At 36.3% G+C, this 18,498-nt stretch overlaps 1 protein-coding gene across 1 annotated transcript; it reads left to right on the forward strand.

The window, feature by feature from the left end:
• Nucleotides 1–10,468: 10,468 nt before the first annotated feature.
• Nucleotides 10,469–15,636, forward strand: LOC132053633 (uncharacterized). The gene is made up of 4 exons (XM_059445726.1): nt 10,469–10,612; nt 12,421–12,547; nt 12,679–12,751; nt 15,172–15,636. The coding sequence occupies exons 1-4, from the start codon at nt 10,477–10,479 to the stop codon at nt 15,439–15,441; spliced, it is 606 nt and encodes a 201-aa protein (XP_059301709.1). The 5' UTR covers nt 10,469–10,476; the 3' UTR covers nt 15,442–15,636.
• Nucleotides 15,637–18,498: the final 2,862 nt, after the last annotated feature.

The raw sequence follows: 18,498 nt of genomic DNA on the forward strand, positions 1-18,498 counted from the left end.
TGTATCATCTTTAGTAAATATTGGTCTGAATTGGAGTTTTGATCTTTCTGCTTGATTAAGATGTTATACACATAGGGATATATCAGGATATACAAAATATATTCTTTTGGCATGTTATAGGCTTGTACATCAAGTATACACTTGATATATCATCCATCTGGATTTATAAATCTCTCTAGGTATTTATGTGATGTTGATTTGAGCTTGATTCCTTACCTATTTTCCTTGTGGGGCCTCTTTCCCTTCATAATGTTACCTGAATATGTTTGGGGCCAATTGTTCTTTTACTGTTTTGGGTAATGGAATTGGGCCTGCACCTATTTTCATTGGCTGCTTTGTTTGGTACTTAGGCCTTACTGCCTATTCTATCTATTTCCATATATCATTGGTTTCGTCTATCAACTCTTGGTTTTGGGCTGATCTTTATACTGTCTTAGTTTGTGTGATTGAACACATGACTTTGAGTTTAAACTATGATTAATTTTATTTGCTTCAGTTAGGCATGTTAATCCTAGACATTTACTAATCCTTCTCTTTTTTTATGTTCCGTGTGACTGTACACGGAGCCACTTAGGCCACTTCTCTGCATTAACCTGTTGGGCTTGAGGCCTAACTACTCCTATCATTGATCGAGTCCGAATAAAAGAAAACGAAAGGGAAGTTATTATTTGCATGAAGGCCTAGCTATGGGTGAAAATAGCCAATCGGTGGGCTTTGGTAAGCCAACCAGCCTAACTCCCATTTTCTTTATATATATGTTATGTGTAAAGACATGTAAGTAGTGAAACCCTATGCATGTTAGAATTTAGGAAAAAGCGTATAGTATTTTGAGAAGTCGCCTAAAAAAAGCTTTCAAACTTGACCTTTTTTCTTAGAGACACATGAATTAGATCACTTGATTCAATTTGGCTAAAATTTAACACTGTTTTGATACTGCAAATAAGACTAAGTGATTTTCAAATGGCTAAATAATAAAACGATTTGGGCCCTCCACCCTTTTGAGGAGTATGACTGTATGAGTAATAAATGATGTTTAAGTAGATTACTTTTGGGCCTTAAGCCCAGCGCCTGAAGCTAAGTGATTTGCTGAATTTTAAAAAAAGGTTGTATGGGGGATAAAAATGACTTAAAACTATTGGATTATCTGGGTGATAAAAATGTGTTGGACACTTTGAATAAATTCTGGAAAAATCAGAAAGAGGAGGTTTCGGTATTGCTTAAGACAAAAATTGGACTTTGTATTGAGTTTTAAAAAAAGAAAACGACTTTGAAAACATGTTGGGCCGTTAAACCCCAAAACGCAATGGACTAAAAACAAGATGCATTATACTTGGACCAATTTTTGGGATGAGTCGGTTTTGGCAATGGAACATTGTTGATCTATGAGCTTCAAGTGATAAATTGGACTTAATAAAACCCTTCCTTTTTATCATATATATACGTATAAATATAAGAGAATACTCCAAATTTTTTTATATAAATAAAAACCCGTAAGAACTAAACTCATCTTATTAGGACTAGAATAGTAGTGACTTTACTTGGGAGAAATTTCGAGTGTGTCCTAGTCCGGCAATAAAGTGAGTTGAACACTTACGTAGATTTTCAAACCCAAAAACCCTTTTTTCTAAGGAGATTTTTTGCCAAATTTTTTCTTGAGTATATGATACAAATGAATGATGTTTTGCGGAAAACTAAACACTTTTTAAGCAAATAATACAATACTCACACATTAAAACTCGTAGGTCAGCCGTATTCTACGGATCTTTAATACAGGGTGCGTAAAATCTTCTCTAGGGGATCACCAAAACCCTTACCTCGAATTTTGGTACCTAAAGATTTGTCTCTAGCTTGAATAAATCTTTTACCCGATTTTCCTAATTTCCCTTAATAAATTAGGTGGCAACTCTAAAATATTAAATCCAATTAGGGTACCAACAACCTTGAAGTAGCTTTTATGTACCCGCGTAAAAGTGAACCGTAACAACAGCATTCAAGAAAGTTGCTCTTCTATTCTTGATCGGGGATTTCACCTTTTGATCAATGTCTCTAAAGTTTTTTTGGGGGAAATTGTTTTCTTGAAGTGCTTGCCTTTTTCAAAAGAATGAAACACTAGTTATAGGATACAAATTACCTAACATAAAAGTTTTCATTAAATAGAATTTAAAATAGGTTCATGAATTTTTCTTAAAATACATGTAACTTTCATTTAACTTTCAAGAACCTAAAACGTAAAATACTAAAATGAAGAATGTATCTTCATCAAATTCACATTCCTTTAGGTGTGTTCGGTATGGAGGAAAATGTTTTCCTGGAAAATGTGTTCTTGGAGATAAGTGAATTTCTACTTATTTTCTCATATTCGTTTATGTAGTAGAAAATAAGTGAATTTCTTACTTATTTTCTCATGTTCGTTTGGTTGGTAGAAAATATTTTCAGGAAAATACTCACCCAAGCCCCATAACTCCGCCCCACCTCCACCACCCCATACCACCCCCACTCCCCACCCCCAATTTTTTTTTTGAAGTTTTTAATTTTTTTCTTCCGGATTTTCTAAACCACCACATCCCCCCCCCCCCCCCCCGCGTGGACCTATACCACACCAACCCCACAACCACCCACCCCCCACCCTTAATTTTTTTTTTTTTGAAGTTTTTAATTTTTTTTCTGGATTTTCTAAATCACCACGTCCCTACCCCACCCCCCCCTCCCCCCATTTTTTTTTTTTTTTTTTTGAAGTTTTAGAAAATTCAGGAAGGGGTAGGGGGTGCGTGCGGGGGTTGGGTGTAGAGAATCAAAAAAGAGAAACTTTTCAAAACTTTAAATAAAATTAATTTTTTTGGAGGGGGTGGTGGGGTGTCGGGGGGAGGGGTGATCGTGGGCGTGGGTGGGGTGCAAAAAAAATAAAAATAAAAAGAAACTTTCAAAACTTTTTTTAAGAAAAAAATTGGGGGTGGGGGGTGGGTGGGGATAGGGTCGAGTGGGTTAGGTGGTGCGTTGAGTGGGTGGGTGGTGGTGGGGGGAGGGGGAGGGAGGAGGGATGTGTGTAGTGTAGAAATCAAAAGAAAATTTGGGGAGGGGGTGGGGGTCTTTGCGTGGGGGGTAGGGTGCGGCGTGGGGGGAGTGGTGCATGGGTTGCGGGAGTGGTTGGGGGGTGGGGTGGTGCATGGTTGCGGAAGTGCTTGGGGTTTGGTAGTTGGCGGGTGGGGGTCGGCGGTGGGTGGTACTAAAAACCAAAAAAAAAAATCAAAACTTTTTTTCAAAACAATTTTTTTTGGGAGGGGAGTGGGGTGGGGTGGGGTGGGGTGGGGTGTGGCGGTGGCCTGGGGTGGGGTGGTCGGAGTGATTGGGGTTTGGTGGTGAGGGGTGGGTTGGGTGGTTGGTGGAATGCACTTGTGGACTTGTTTTCCCTACTTTATTAGGGAAGTCATTTTTCCCATTTTTGAGGAACTTATTTTCCTAAAGAAAATGTTTTTCAAAATTTAGACCAAACGAACATGAGAAAATTAAATAACATTTTCTGGAAAATGTTTTCCTCCATACCAAACACACCCTTAGTTTGAAAAACTTTATCAAATGAAGTGTTTCAAAATTAATTGAAACATTAATCTTAACTTTCATTACAACAACACTCCTACCGGACAATCACCAAGCCAAATATCATCGGTCAAAGAGCCACAAATTACCACCTTAGCTTACAACATATATACTCTCTGTTTTAATTTGTTTGTCTGGTTTTAACTTGACACAGAGTCTAAGAAAGTTAAAAAAACTTTTGAATCTTTTGGTCTTAAACTAAAGATGTATATGTAATATGTATCAAATATCTTTTAATGCTGTGGTCTTAAACATGTCATATGAAAATTTAAAATTGAAGAGTTGCAAAAAAAGAAAAAAAGACATTTTTTTTAAGGGAAAATGGCTAAAATGACTCCTAGACTATGACCGAATTTGCTATAACACACCTAAACTTTGCGGGGGGCCTATTACCACCCTGACCTATTCTAAACTGAAATATATACCTCCCTGGATGGTGAGGCGACACAGAGAGTGTAGTTCACTCTCTTTGAGGGAGTGAGAAGCAAATAAAAATATTTAAAAAATATTTTTCAACCTTTCTTTCATTAAATATATTTTTTTAAAAAATTTATTTTTCTTTTGCTATTTTTCCCTTCTTTTTCAACATTTCTGCCATTAAATATAGGGCAAAAGGTCAATTTACCCTCCAAGTATGGTTTATAGTTAAAATTTGCAAGTATGGTTTATAGTTTAAATTTGCCCTCCATCAAAGTTTGGGATCAAATTTGTCCTCCCCGTTAGGATACTTGATAAATTTGCCCTTATATGGATGAAAGTTTGACTTGCACTCCACAACACAAAAAAAATTAGCCACGTAGGCTCCCAACCCCCATTCTTTTAACTTGTAACCCGTAACCCGTTTCCCCATCCCATAAAATCATACAATCCTAGTGAGTGTCATTTTAGAAAGAGAGGGAACTGCCCCATTTGGGTCTTCTTAACCAAGATTGTGCCTCACAATTTGGGTATTAGGGTTTAGTAAATTTCATAAATCATATTGTATTAAACGTGCAGTAGAAAGTTATTGGGTAAAAATGAAGCGCGAGTAAAATATGGGCTGATTAGTTTTTAACAGGAAGGTTATATGAAGATTCTGAATGAAAATATCTTGCATTTATATATGGTACAACAGATGGAGCAGAAGGTTCTTGAGATTGAGGTTGTGTCCTGACTGATTTATCACCTGCTACGAGATACTTCGTATCCGATTCCCATTTTCTCTCATCTTCATCTGTTCCACCATTTTGAGAACCACATGCTTCTAAGAACAATGAGTTTTGATCACCTGTTGCAGCATGCGTACGAGCACGAAACTGAAGAAAGGCATATAAAAAGTATCAAAATGCGGATTTTTGTTCACAACGTGGTGTTAACAGAAAGAAAAAGCCGTACAGAAAAATGTTTTTCTGTAAGCCTTGAGGCAATGAAATTTGAAGTTTTTTTTTCTTTCTAAACGAGAGATTCTTTTCTGTTTGATTTATGACGAAGACCAGATCATTTCTTGCCTTCTAGTTCAATGACACTCACTAGGATTGTATGATTTTATGGGATGGGAAAACGGGTTACGGGTTAAAAGAATTGGGGTTGGGAGCCTACGTGGATCTGACGTAGTTTATTTTTTTGTGTTGTGGAGACCAAGTCAAACTTTCATCCATATAAGGACAAATTTATTAAGTATCCTAACGTGGAGGGCAAATTTGATCCCAAACTTTAACGGATGACAAATTTAAACTATAAAACATACTTGGAGGGTAAATTTGACTCTTTGCCCATTAAATATATCTTGTTCATACTCACTACTCTATTTCTGATAAACAAAATCACTTCAATTATTCAGTAAGCCAAATTCATATGGTTGTTTGTCTTGTGTTGAGTTCAACTAAGCTTTTTTCTCCCTTACATTTTGTCACGACCCAACTAGGGGCCATGACGGGTACCTGGAGCTACCCTACCGAGCACCACCCATCATGCTTGTTATCAAACTCTTCTTAAATATACATTACTCTCAGCACGGAACTTGTCATCGTACAATCATTATCATTTCCAAAATACATCTACCTTTGTGCACATAAGCCTACCAGGCTATCAAAAATGATAGACGAATATACACTGTAGTAATCATGAGACATCTACTACCCACACATAAGTATCTACGAGCCTCTAACCGAAATACTGGAGTCATAAGGACCGGACAGGACCCCGCCATGCCCAAATATATACACAAGAGAATACATCAATATGTTGCACCTCCGGAGTAGTGGGGTGCTCCTGTACAACTGCTAAGTAAGCTCCTAAGCGTCTGCATCGTCTCCCTGTCTACCTGTGGGCATGAGCACAGGATCCATAAAGAAAAGGACGTCAGTACGAACAATGTACTCAGTATGTAAGGCATATATGGTAACATAATAAGTAAATATAGAAAGCATAAGAAGAAAAGATAATTGTATCTGCTTGCCTCTTGAGGCGGAATCATGCATGCTCACTTTTACCTGTAAACCCAAATCATAACACATATATACAGATATGAGTAAGCTGTCTGAATCATATGTTATCACTAGCCCGCGTCCGGGTATCCCGAGTCCGGGTATCTCACATCCGGGATATTCATCTCACGCCGCCCACTAGTGGTGCTGCCCGTGCCATATAGGCACGATGTAATCATCTATAAGCCGCCCGCCCTTAGCGGGCCGCCCGACCGTATAGGCGTGTGTAATCTTATATACAATGCACGTAATGGAGCTCAAATAAAGCTATCAATGTATCGGAGTGACGTAAGGTCGGGAACCTCCGATTATGTTATGGAATAATCATGATCATCATGTCTCACCTTGAAGGAACTAAAAACATGAGGTGAGACTAACAACAAGAAACAACATTCATGAAAACATAAAAATAAGAATATCGGACTCATCATAGCATCATTATCATCATCATCATCATGGAACATATCTCATCTCTATTTCATAAGAAGCTCTTAAAAATCATTAACTTTCCTCTTTTAGAGTGTAAGAAGATCATGGAATATAGAGAAGAAATCACAATATAAGGGTCATGCCTTTGAAAGAAGGGGACTAGCCTCACATACCTTTATGTCTTCTTAATGACTAAGAGTTCTCCTTCCAGGCTCACGATTCTACATTCAAGAGAATCCGTACAAGATTAGCTCATTGAGAACATGCTTAAATCTGGACTAAAACGACTAAAAGGCTAACGAAAATTGGGCAGCATTTCCTTTGTTCCTACAATTTTCTCCCTACGATATAACAACTCCCAACCATCAATAACAACATTCACAACATCATAATCAATAACTTCGACAAGTTCGACATTATTCAATTCTCCAATTTCCTCTCAAGGTCATCCATAATCATGGCCATAATACAACACCACACGCATTCCCATATAATGCTCCTCCAATATTCTTAGTATCGTTTATAACAAGATTATACTCATATCATCTCAAGAATTATGATTCAAGTCAAGTTACCAGTCAAGAATATCACAATTTCCATATTTGAGCTCTATATTCTACCTTCTTCCATAATCTAAGTCTTTCAACCATTCAATATTCTTAACAACATGAAATGATCATAAAACTCACCTTTGATTGTGTAGGAACGGGTTTTGGATGGAAATGCTTCACTTAAAGAAAACCCTAGCTTCAATTCTAAAGAGATTTCTTGCTTCCATCAACCCTAGCTAGCATTCTTGCACTTAGTTCTACTACTTTTTGGTGTTGATCTTCGATTTTCCTTGATATGGGTAAGTGAAGCGTGGAGAAGGTTCTAGAGGTTTTGAGAGTGTTGGAGAGAAGTGGGAAATGAAAAGAATGAATTTGGGGTCTCCTTATATAAACTTAAAAACTCTGCCACGGAGTTATACTAATTCATTATACGGTCCGTATAATCGACCGTATAAGTCCATCAGTGATGGACCTTCACTATACTGGTTATACGGACCATTGTACGGACCGTATAAATGGCCGTATAATCCACCTCTTCTCCGATCTTGTTCTCGTCGCTTCGTTTGATCTCCAATCCTTATGGAACCTTCTTAGCACTTGTTTAGCACTTCATTAACAATCTAAACATCCTTATAACCTGTTCACAAGACCCTACTAAATAATCTTTAACTCGATACTTACGAAACCTTTTCCCAAACGCGACTTATACCTCACTTTCCTTCGATGAACTTTCTTCCTCCGATTCATACAACTTCAAAATCTTATCGCATACACTTTAAAACTACCAAATACCCTCCTTAATGTCAAAAGAATTCCACGTTCACCTTAAGCTGACGTTAGTCTACGTACGACACAACAATATGAAATTCCGTGGTGTAACACATTTCTTGATTTTCTTCAGCTTCTTCTTAGTGGTATCATCATCAAGCTGCATCTTTGATTTGCAATATTTTACGTACACTTCGCAATTTCACTCTTCTTGGAGATAGGGATGGCATTGATGCGGTGCGGGTGCGGTGTGGGTTCTGTCTAAACCCGTAAAATTACAACCCGCCCCGCCCCGCATAGCCTCTAAACCCACCAAAAGCCATCCCGCACCCTCACCCGCAGAAGCCCGCCCCGCTTTCTTGTTTTAATTTAAAAAAGAGTTCACACCTAATTAGCTTTGTTTAATGAATAGAGAAGCCAAGTTGGAGACTCATATCTTCGTAATGGGGTTGTGGGTCTTACTAGAGAGCTTCAAGTTCCATCTTCAAGATCTGGTTCTCTCATTTACAACAACCCCAATTCGTTTTCCGATCTAGAAACCAAAAAGACGGCGTCATTTTCTACAAGATTTGCTTTTTCTGTTAATAACATAACAACCCCTATTCATTTGTTGATGATTGGCTTTTTCCTTTCACCTGATAACCAGACTCTAGGTAGTCCAGGTGGATTTTTGGGTCTGGTTAATTCTTCACAGTTAACTCAGACCAATTTGATACTAGGCAAAATTTGCATTCTAATGACCCTGATGATAACCATGTTGGTCTTGATATTGATAGCCTTATGTTGGACTGTGTGAAGTTAGATGGTGTGGAAAACACCTTCGGTAGCCATTAAAGCTTCTTCGAAGCTCAGGTTTAGAAAATTGGGTTACCGCAAACAAGCTCCCTTTTAAGTAGGTGTTATTTCAAAAGATTGAAATATCGTTCATATTTGAAATTTGAGTTGATTTGGTGAAGATGAAGACGAATTTGGTTAAAAATTCAGATTTGAGGTTGATAAACTTCATTATGAGATTTTGCAAGAACACCCCATTTTGCAGCACAATTTCAAAATTTGAATACAATAAAGAAAAAAGGAAAAATAAAAATAAAAAAGTACAAAAATATTTAAAATTTGCAATATATACACGTGGCCTTGCGTGTACATCACCCACTTTAACTCATATTTGGAAGTGGACATCCAAGGAGGTATATATTCCAGTTTAAAAATATTCAGAAGGTCATAGGACTCTCGGAAAGGTTAGGTGCGTTACAACAAATTCGGGCATAGTTTGAGGTGTATTTTAACCATTTTTTCTTTTTTAAACGAACTAAAAAAGAAAGTAAGACAAACAAATTTGTGAATAAAATAAAGGCGAAATAGTTTGGGAGGCTCTTGTACTTGTCCAGTTTTGTCATGCCAGTGTTCGTACTTACAAGTTTGTCAACTAAACCCCTTTACCCTTAAAAAACAAAAAGAAGCATTTTAAGCCCCTCTGTCATTGCGTGTTCCTCACTTGCTCTGACATGGATGACACATCAGAAAAATTAATGCCACACCATATCCACATCATTGGCACGTCATTTTTTATATTCATCTACCAAAAAATACTTTTATCCTCTATTTCCTTTAAAAAAATTAATTTTTATATGAAAAAAAAAAAATTGAAAGTGGCTAAATGATATTTTCCAGATCCTATAACCATTTTTTCTGGTAATAGCTCCGCCAATGAAAAAATCAAGGCCACCGTCACCTCACTGCTGTAAATCCCCCCAAAAAATAGATCTTCAGTAGCGGAAACACTCCATTTTCCCCATTTTCGTCGTCTCTCCTTCACCCATAGATCCTTCACCTCCTTGGATGGTTTCCCATTTAAAAGCCTCGAACACTTCCTTTTATCTTCTTCTCTGCAGCTCCATTCTCCAATTATTTCCAACTTCATATCAACTCATCTTCTCTGTCTCTTTGTTTTTCTCCCAACTCTTTCTCATTAAACCCATCACCAATCTTCTCTTCGCAACAATTCCAAAAACAAATCTTCACTTTCTCAACACCCCAGAACTTGTTTACAAAATAAACGCCACCGATTTGTTTCCCTGTATTTTGGATTTGTGCATAAAGAAAATATGAGGAAGACAAAGGAGATAAAAATTAGGCCAACAGAAAGAAAGAAAAAGAAAAAAAGAAGCTAAAATTGATTGCTACCAGAGAAGGTTTTCTATTTATTTTTCTCAAATATTGCTTGAAGTTGTGAAGGTGATTGAAATGAGGAGGTGGAAGAAAGGGAAAATAAAATGGCGTGGGGATGGGGAAGAACAAGGGTGGGGTTCTCAGCTTTTTCTTTTTTAATTTTAATTTTTGTCTTTTTAATTGTTTTATGTTTTTTTCTCATTTTAATCATTTTTAATTCTAAATTCTTATGTTCGCACTCTTTATATGCATGCAGTTCATGCATTGTTCCAACTCAACCATTAAATTGCCACATAGGATCGGTCAATAGTCAAAGGGACTTATAATGTTTAGTTTTAAAGGGTAGAAGAGTTTAATTGACAAACTCGTAAGTATAAATATCGAGATGACAAAAATAGACTATTCTGGCTAAAATAAATGATTACTCAATTACTTATGTGATTCCAAAATACAAACCACATTGTCCACGTGGCACCTAGGAATAGGATCACTAATAAAGGATGTCACGTGATACGGATCTGGAGTATGTATATCCTGTGCGGGTTGACCAAATATTCATTCTCTTCCTCTCCCACACACCTATTCTTCTCCGCTCCGCACTTCAAACCATGGGCCAAATCCTTCAAAAATTTCAAGGTATCATCACCTTCCATCTAATCCGTTCATTTCTCTTGAATACACTTGTGTATATTCATGCTTTGTTTGGATCCATTTCTTGATTCGCTTGTTACTCTCTTTTAACTGTTGCTACATGGGAATTTCATCAAAATTTTCTTGTCTAAATAATTGAAGCTTGTATTTTCAAAGACTAATATTTGTTGTATTGGAAAGTGTACTTTGTTTACTGACCCAATATTTTAACCTGCTAAAACATCAAGAAACAGGTTTTCTTGGTTCAAGATTTCTCATTTTTCTGCTTGTTTAAGTCCACGGAAGTTGATTTCTCAATAAAGCAGCTAATCTAGATTTTATAGTTATTTGATTATTGCAGAATTTAAAACATGATTTTCTACTTATATTTTCTGTGCGATTGGAAAGAGTTGACTTCTTCTTACTTTAAATAGGAAAGTCATATTTATCATTGGATTTACACTGTGCTATAAAGATTCTTACACTGTTTACAATTAATGATTATCATGGAGATACTTGATTGTGTAACTATTTTAGACCATGGGTGAGTAGAACTTAATATCTTTGTTATTTTAGAGTTTTACTTATATACACCAACATTGTAAAGAATTTTTACATTATATGGTCACCTTTACCTATTGTAGCAGGTAACTTGCCTTTTCAAGATTATATAGTCCCCCCTTTTATAAGAGTTACCGGTAGATATCTTTGAGTGACAGATAGTGTTGAAATTTCTTTATATTATCGGGGTATATGTGTTAAGTTCATTAGTTTATTGGTTACATAAATTATCGTAACAGTGTGAACATTGAGAAAGATATGTAAATGGCTCTGGGATACAATAGCAGTTGTGGTATTTTCCTATGTGATTTCTCATTTTTGACTCTTATGGATCTCTGACTATGAATCTTCTTGATAAGTTTCTTGGAGTTGAGGCGTAGTAATTATTGTTGCTTATATGTTATGTTAAAGCACATTAGAAATCAAAGATGTCCTGTCCTCAAGCATTATAGAACTTTATGGTACTTTATGATATTAATCTAGATATTTTCGAACTATCACTATCTTTGCTCCTATTCAAGTATACATTAACGAATGTGATCATGTTGTTCTCCTTTTCGTTTTCTTTGGAGTGTTATTCAATTACTTATCTTTTGTAATTAGCACTCATGCACTTCCTGTCAAAAGTAAAGTTTACTTAATTGTTTCTTGTTGTCTTTTTCACAGAAAACATCATGCAGACTGGTTTCCTACCACTTTTGTTTGTTAACATGATCTGTCTCTTATAAATTGTGAAGCAAATGTAGCTTATTTTGGTCTTATGTTCGTACTTCAATCGAATCAATCAATCAGTTGGACGCTGTTCTTTTGGGCTGATAGCTAAAGAAGTCCGCGCTTTCACATCAAGTTTCCACGTAAATGTGATTTAATGAGGCTGGTTCACAACACTTAATACCATTTTCTCTGATAACTATCTAATAACACATAGTACGTTTGACCAAAAATTCATTGCATTAAGGATAACTAGGTTATATATACAACTGTCAAGCCATGTTTTATAAGAAGTTGGAGAACTTGGCTTTCTCGTATAGTTATTTCTGTTGTGAGTTTGCTGTTCTAAGACTTGTTTAACCTTACACCAAAAATTCGAGGTTAATGTGATGAATGAAGATAAATAAATTACACCATAACTATCCATTTTCTCATCTGCGCCATCAAATAGACCTATTTCAGCACTTTTTCTGCAATTAGCCTGGTCATAATGGCAGGGAGCTTACATAACAAATATAAAACAACATATTTACCTGATGCAGGTAAACAGTGGAGAGAGACACAAATACAAAAAATAACAGACAAGGTATTTGACCGTGTCAAACTTGATTCAGGAAGAGAAAATCTGAAGTTTGAAGACCTTTATATTGCTGTACTACTTGTCTTCAAGTAAGATTGTTCAGTTCCTCTACTTAATTGATTCACTTATGCTTTACAGAACATTATACTGGTTTGTCATTGTTTATTACTTGGAAGGTGCTACCCTTAGGGAAGGTCTTATCACTTTTGTTTTTCTTCAGTGATATCAATAAACGTTTGCCGGGTCCTCATTTTGATCCTCCTACAAAAGATGAAGTTAGAGCCCTGATGAAGGTAGGTTGCACTTAGCTGATCAATTTGTAGATTGACTATTCTTCTTCTTGTGCAGTTCAGTTAGCTCATGTTCTAATTGTGATTTGTCATATTGCTGATTGAATGATTATGACTGCGCCTTAACCATTCTAATCAGACTATTTTCATTTGAAGCACTTGTTAGGGTAATGGATATCAGTTCTAAAAATGATTCACTCAATATCCTTCGGAGACAAATTGTACTTACTTTGAGCCTTTATAAATCATTAAGTTAATTTTATGGAAGGTCACTCAATTTTAAGGTCACTCAATTTTTACTTTTTGCACCAAAGTTACTAAACTATTTTTCTTAAGGAAGAAGTCACTAAACTATTTTTCGTAACCAAAAAGTTACTCAACTTTACCTAAGTATCACGAAAGTCACTAAACTATTTTTGGTGCACTAAACTACTTTAATAGCCAAAAATAATTTAGTCACTTTCGTGATACTTAGGTAAAGTTGACTAGCTGAGTAACTTTTTTGTTACAAAAAATCCAAAAAGATCATTCAACTGTCTTAGTATGTAGTCACTAGGAGGAAGTAAATGAGATATTTTCTATGATACTTAGGCAATGTTAGGTGACTTTTTAGTTAAAAAGAAGAAAATCTTTGGAGATTTTGTGTGATATTTAAGCAAAGTTAATAACTTTTTCATTACAAAAAATAGTTTAGTGACTTTGGTGGAATAAACTAAAAGTTTTAGAGGCCTAACACCCAAGGGTGTGGCCTAGTGGTCAATAAAGGGGATTGAGAACCATGAGATCTTAGGTTCAATTCCGACAGAGAAAAAAACACTATGTGACTTTTTCTCTTCTGTCCAGTATTGGTGGACAAGAGTTACCGGTATCTGTGTTGGTTGAAGGTATACGGTACCCCATCAAATTAATTGAGGTGCGAGCAAGCTGGCCCGTACATCACGGTTATCCAAAAAGCAAATTTAGTGAGCATCCATGAAATTACTCCTAAAGCATATTTTAGCTTTGTTAGATTTCAAATGTAAATTTGAAAAAAAAAAAAAAAAAAACACCAAGAATTCATTTAACTCCTAGGTTGATGAGAGCTGGGTATTGTACTTTAAAGTTAACTCTTTACTATAATTGTGGTGTACAGCCCAGCTTGTGTGCACTTCGATATATTATTGGATACCTACTACCTCCTACCAGCACGAAAAAGGGAGGAATTGAACCAACTAACTAGGGTGTACAATACAAGCAATGGATAGCTTGAATCCTTACCACTATTATTAACCCAACCTAAAATAGATTTAGAAGAAAGAAAAGATAGACTCGAATGGAAGAAACAATTAGGCAACACAAGTAAAATGTATCTTGAACCAACTAATGGCAATTCAGCTACGAGAATTCATCTAAGTAAGAAGAGGATTGAACTGATACAAGAAAAGCTTACCTAGAGGTATTCAAATGAGGTTCAGATGAAGAGTTAAGGTCATTCCCACAAAGTGTTCTTTCACAAGAGAATTCTTCATCGAAACATCATAAACTAAATTATAAGCTAAATGACTTACTATTTGTAGGCTAGGCTAGGCTAATGGGTTAAGCACAAAAACAAAATAAAGAAGCTCCTAAATAACTGGGCAAGCTGTGTGGTTTAAGTAGGGTGTCCGTATGACCCACAAGTGATTTTGTCATGGGAATAATGTTTTGAGAAGTCCGAATGCTAGTCAATGTCTTGGTCGAACGTGGTCAAACCCTGATCAATCCTTGGTTAAATTTTGTCAACCTTTCATTAGAGCCCTCCTGTCTTCTCAAATGGTGTAAGCTCATGTCATCTTGTCATCATCAAGACTTAGGCAAATGCGAAGAAATCACCAAATGTTTTTACTGATAATTCATTTTTTCTTTTATTGATACCTAAATTATACCAAATGCTTGTAAAAATAACGGAATTTTTGGGACCCTGAGTATTCAGCACAACAGTACACATTGCCTAGTATTCTAACTTCAGTTCTGAGTTCTATCATTTATTACGAAGCGAATATGGTCTGCTTGCTCATGTATATCCTTTTGGGAACTTTACTTCTTTTTCTGCTTCCTTCCACTTTGTTTGGAAAGAGGGTAAGGACGAAGATTTCTGTTTCTGGTTTGGTTTTTTTCAAAAGAAAGTGGGAGTAAAATGAATTCATCTGGATCCTTAAAAAATTTCTCACCCAGCGAAAATATACAGTCTTGAAGTGGTATTTGAAGTTATATGACAAATTATTTTCTTGTTTTTCTTTAGGAATCCAGTCAGGGGAAATTACTTTCTTCGATTCACCTTCCCCTTATCTTCCTACTTCAAAAAAATGTGTTTATTCTCGTCCTATGTCTGCCTGCTTTTTCAGTTGTGGCTTTGCACAGTTATTTCCTTTTACGCACTGTTTCATTTTTTTTTTCATGCACAGGAGTGTGATATCAATATTGACGGAGAACTGGACCGCGAAGAGTTTGTCAAGTTTATTAGGAAATTAACGAAGGATACTTTTATTATCGTGAGTCAGGGACTACTTATTGCCTTGGCAGCAGCACCAACTATCGCTCTGCTAACGAAGAGGTCAACAGAGGGAGTCCCTCATGTTGGAAAGGTGGTTCAGAAGATTCCCAATTCTCTCTACGCTTCCCTTGTGACTCTTATAGTGGTGCTGTTTCAGCAAGCAGCTGAGACAAAAGAATAAAGAACTGTCTTCTTCTCACACATAAAACACACTTCTATACGTGCCAGTAGGCTTACTGTCTCTTTAGTAGATTGTTGGACAGATATTCAATAATTCGCTATATATTGACTTGTGAAAAATGTCAATGATGTAAATTTTCCTTCTGGCACATGAATTCTGTTTGGGTTGTGCAGATCAAAATGTCTGCTATGAAAATCTCTCTCAATCATTAAGCTCATTACTAGGGAATTTAGAACATGAATGTAACTCAGAAAATGTGGAATATGAAAAGGTAATTGATTTACAGATATAGCGGAAAGATTTTTTCTGAGGATCTCTCAAAGCCATCGTAGTATTGAAGCCTGTTTGTGACCAATGTGCAAAATCTGAATATGCAGCAGAGAGGTAATGGTGGATTATAAGCTTTTCTTAGCATAATAAAGCTCCCTTAATGTTTCTCATTGTCTATCACATAACAAAGTTACTGTTCAGGGAGTTATACCGCTAACATCAAACAGGCTAGGAAAGCAGTACGTATCTCAAACTGAGGTAATCCTACTTCTCCTTCTCCTCCTCCTCAAAAGCAAGATGACATGTTGAAATAGGTGCTAGCTTGAAAACGTTAATAGAAAGTAGCACTAGCTATTGATTGAGCCTCACTAGATAAATTCATCGGAACAGGCTCAAATATGCCACCGAATTATCGGAAATGGCTCATTTATGCCATCGAACTATCGGAAATGACTCATTTATGCCACTCATCAATAGTTTGGCCATTTCCGTTTATTTATAAAGATTACCAAAATGACTCATCCAGCCATTTTCATTAACGCCGGTTTTACAATACCAGATATGACACGTGGCCTCGAACTAGTTGGTTGTGGGTTGGTCGGGTGTATGGGTCGGATTTTTTTATTAATTTGGGATTTAAAATTAGGCTGATTTAATTAAACGACGTAGACCTCTTGGCATATCTGGTATTATAAAATCGGCGTTAATGAAAATGACATGGATGGATGAGTCATTTTTAGTAACAACGATAAGATAAATGCATCATTAAACTATTGATAAGTGACATAAATGAGTCATTTTCGATAGTTCGATGGCATAAATGAGCCAAACTATTGATGAGTGTCATAAATAAGCTATATAGTTTGATGGCATATTTAAGCATTTTCCGTAAATTCATCATCATAGGGTTGTTATCAAGCTTAGGAGAGAAGATAGTTTCGTGTTATTAAATTATGAGGCAACGTGAGCTAAGTTTAGTAAAAAGGGGAAATCAAGCTTCTATTGTCTTTAACAAGAGGGAATGAATTCTGTGTTTATTTTGGAGACGTGATGTATTTATGAGTGCGATTGAGAGCGGACAACACACCATCGCTAATGCCTCGGCCGCACGCCACTCAAAAAAATAACTCTTCTTGAGGCCTCAGCGACTTCTATGGACTTGCTAATGTTGCATCGACCACCATGTTCCGGTTTAGCAAATTCAACCCAACCCACTATATGTCGAGCTTGTTCCCACCCTTCGGATCGACTAACCTATGTACAAAGTGCAATTCACATGGAACTTTTTCCCTTTTTAGCATTTAGAAGTTCTCGTTGGATTAATATTTGTACCCTACCATGTGCACTTACGGCCTTTCTGCCCAGTCTCTTAAGTTTTGTAGTCACTGCTACACCCTTTAACTTGCTTGAGGCTAGTTTTTTTATTCTTCTTTCATAACTATAAAGAACGAAGCAAAAGAAAATAGAAATCAACAAAATAAACCTAATTTTCTTATTTAAAATCAGTAAAATAAAATTTAAATAACTTGAAACATATTCGTAATTTTATAATACTAAACTAGCTACAAATAACAATAAAATAATATGAAGCCGAAGGCAATTGATAAAATTGTAACAGGAGAAACATGATCGAAATTCTCCTTTCATTTTGCAAATAAGAGATATAAAATAAATAGAGCAGAAACAAAATAGATATATCAGAACAAACTCAATTATAGAGTAAGATTCAAATAAAACGGATTCAGAGTATAACTTAGAACGAGTAGAGGTAAAAAGGTTGAGGATCTACAATGATTCGAGTAGGATCAAATTAAAATGGTGAAATTGTGTATAGACTGTAGAGTACTACTAATTCAAATTGTACACCATGCTAAATGTTATTTTGATACGTTTAGCTCATGAAAATATAACATGCTCGGCTTGTTTATCATTTAGTAATTCGTTTTAACTGACCTAAATTAATAAATCTATCCCAAGATCCCAGGCACTAATCCCAAGATTTCTATCTAGGGTCCCTTCTGGGCCTTAGAATCCCTTTCTGGTGGTTTACCTGAATCTTCATCCATTATAATTTTTTGAAAGCCTTTTTTTCATCATGGAAAATCGTATTTATTTTAGATTAGTGGGGAAGTCTTATGACCTAACGGAAACCAAGTCTTCCAGTGAAACTTGGTTTGAGTGGGTGGAAAGTGCAAGACTTCACTTAAGGAGGATGATATTGAGTAAGGGGGCACTTCCGGTGGTTATGCGGAAGGATGGAAGAAGCATCAAAATTAGGGGTAAGATGTTCAGACATACGGGAAGGGCAAGGATGTCTCTACCAACATCTTTTGCCCTTTGAAGTTCAACAAGTTTGGTCGGTTTTCGTTTGTTATTACAAATGGTCATACAAGAATCGTCATTATTATCCCGTTGAACAAGGCCAATGAGGGGTGGTTGGGGGGTCGGTTGATCGCATTGAAAGCTTCGTTAATACAAGGGTCTTTAATGAACCACTCGGCCCAGTATAGAGATACATCATAAGTCTTTGAGGGAGAAGAAGCCATAAAGAAGCTGTCAATAAGAAGGATGGGCATTGCGGAGCCAACTGTCCTCCACAGAGCTGGTAAAATCTTTGACAGTTTTCATCTTGTCCTTGTGAAAAAGATATTTTACAGAGATGCCTTATAGGGGAGCTTTTTCCGTACGTGATGAGATTCCACAAGGAATGATGTAAGAAAATGGGCTCAACAAACATGGAAAGGAGTTCATAATATTCGGAGTATTCGACATGAATGGTATTTTTCG

The sequence above is a fragment of the Lycium ferocissimum genome, chromosome 4 (assembly GCF_029784015.1).
Source record: "Lycium ferocissimum isolate CSIRO_LF1 chromosome 4, AGI_CSIRO_Lferr_CH_V1, whole genome shotgun sequence".
Lineage (NCBI taxonomy): Eukaryota > Viridiplantae > Streptophyta > Magnoliopsida > Solanales > Solanaceae > Lycium > Lycium ferocissimum.

Coding starts and splice junctions, on each gene's coding strand:
- LOC132053633 (XM_059445726.1), top strand. CDS start 10,477: ATGTCACGTGATACGGATCTGGAGTATGTATATCCTGTGCGGGTTGAC. Junction 10,613..12,420: donor AATCCTTCAAAAATTTCAAG/GTATCATCACCT, acceptor TACCTGATGCAG/GTAAACAGTGGAGAGAGACA. Junction 12,752..15,171: donor AAGTTAGAGCCCTGATGAAG/GTAGGTTGCACT, acceptor TTTCATGCACAG/GAGTGTGATATCAATATTGA.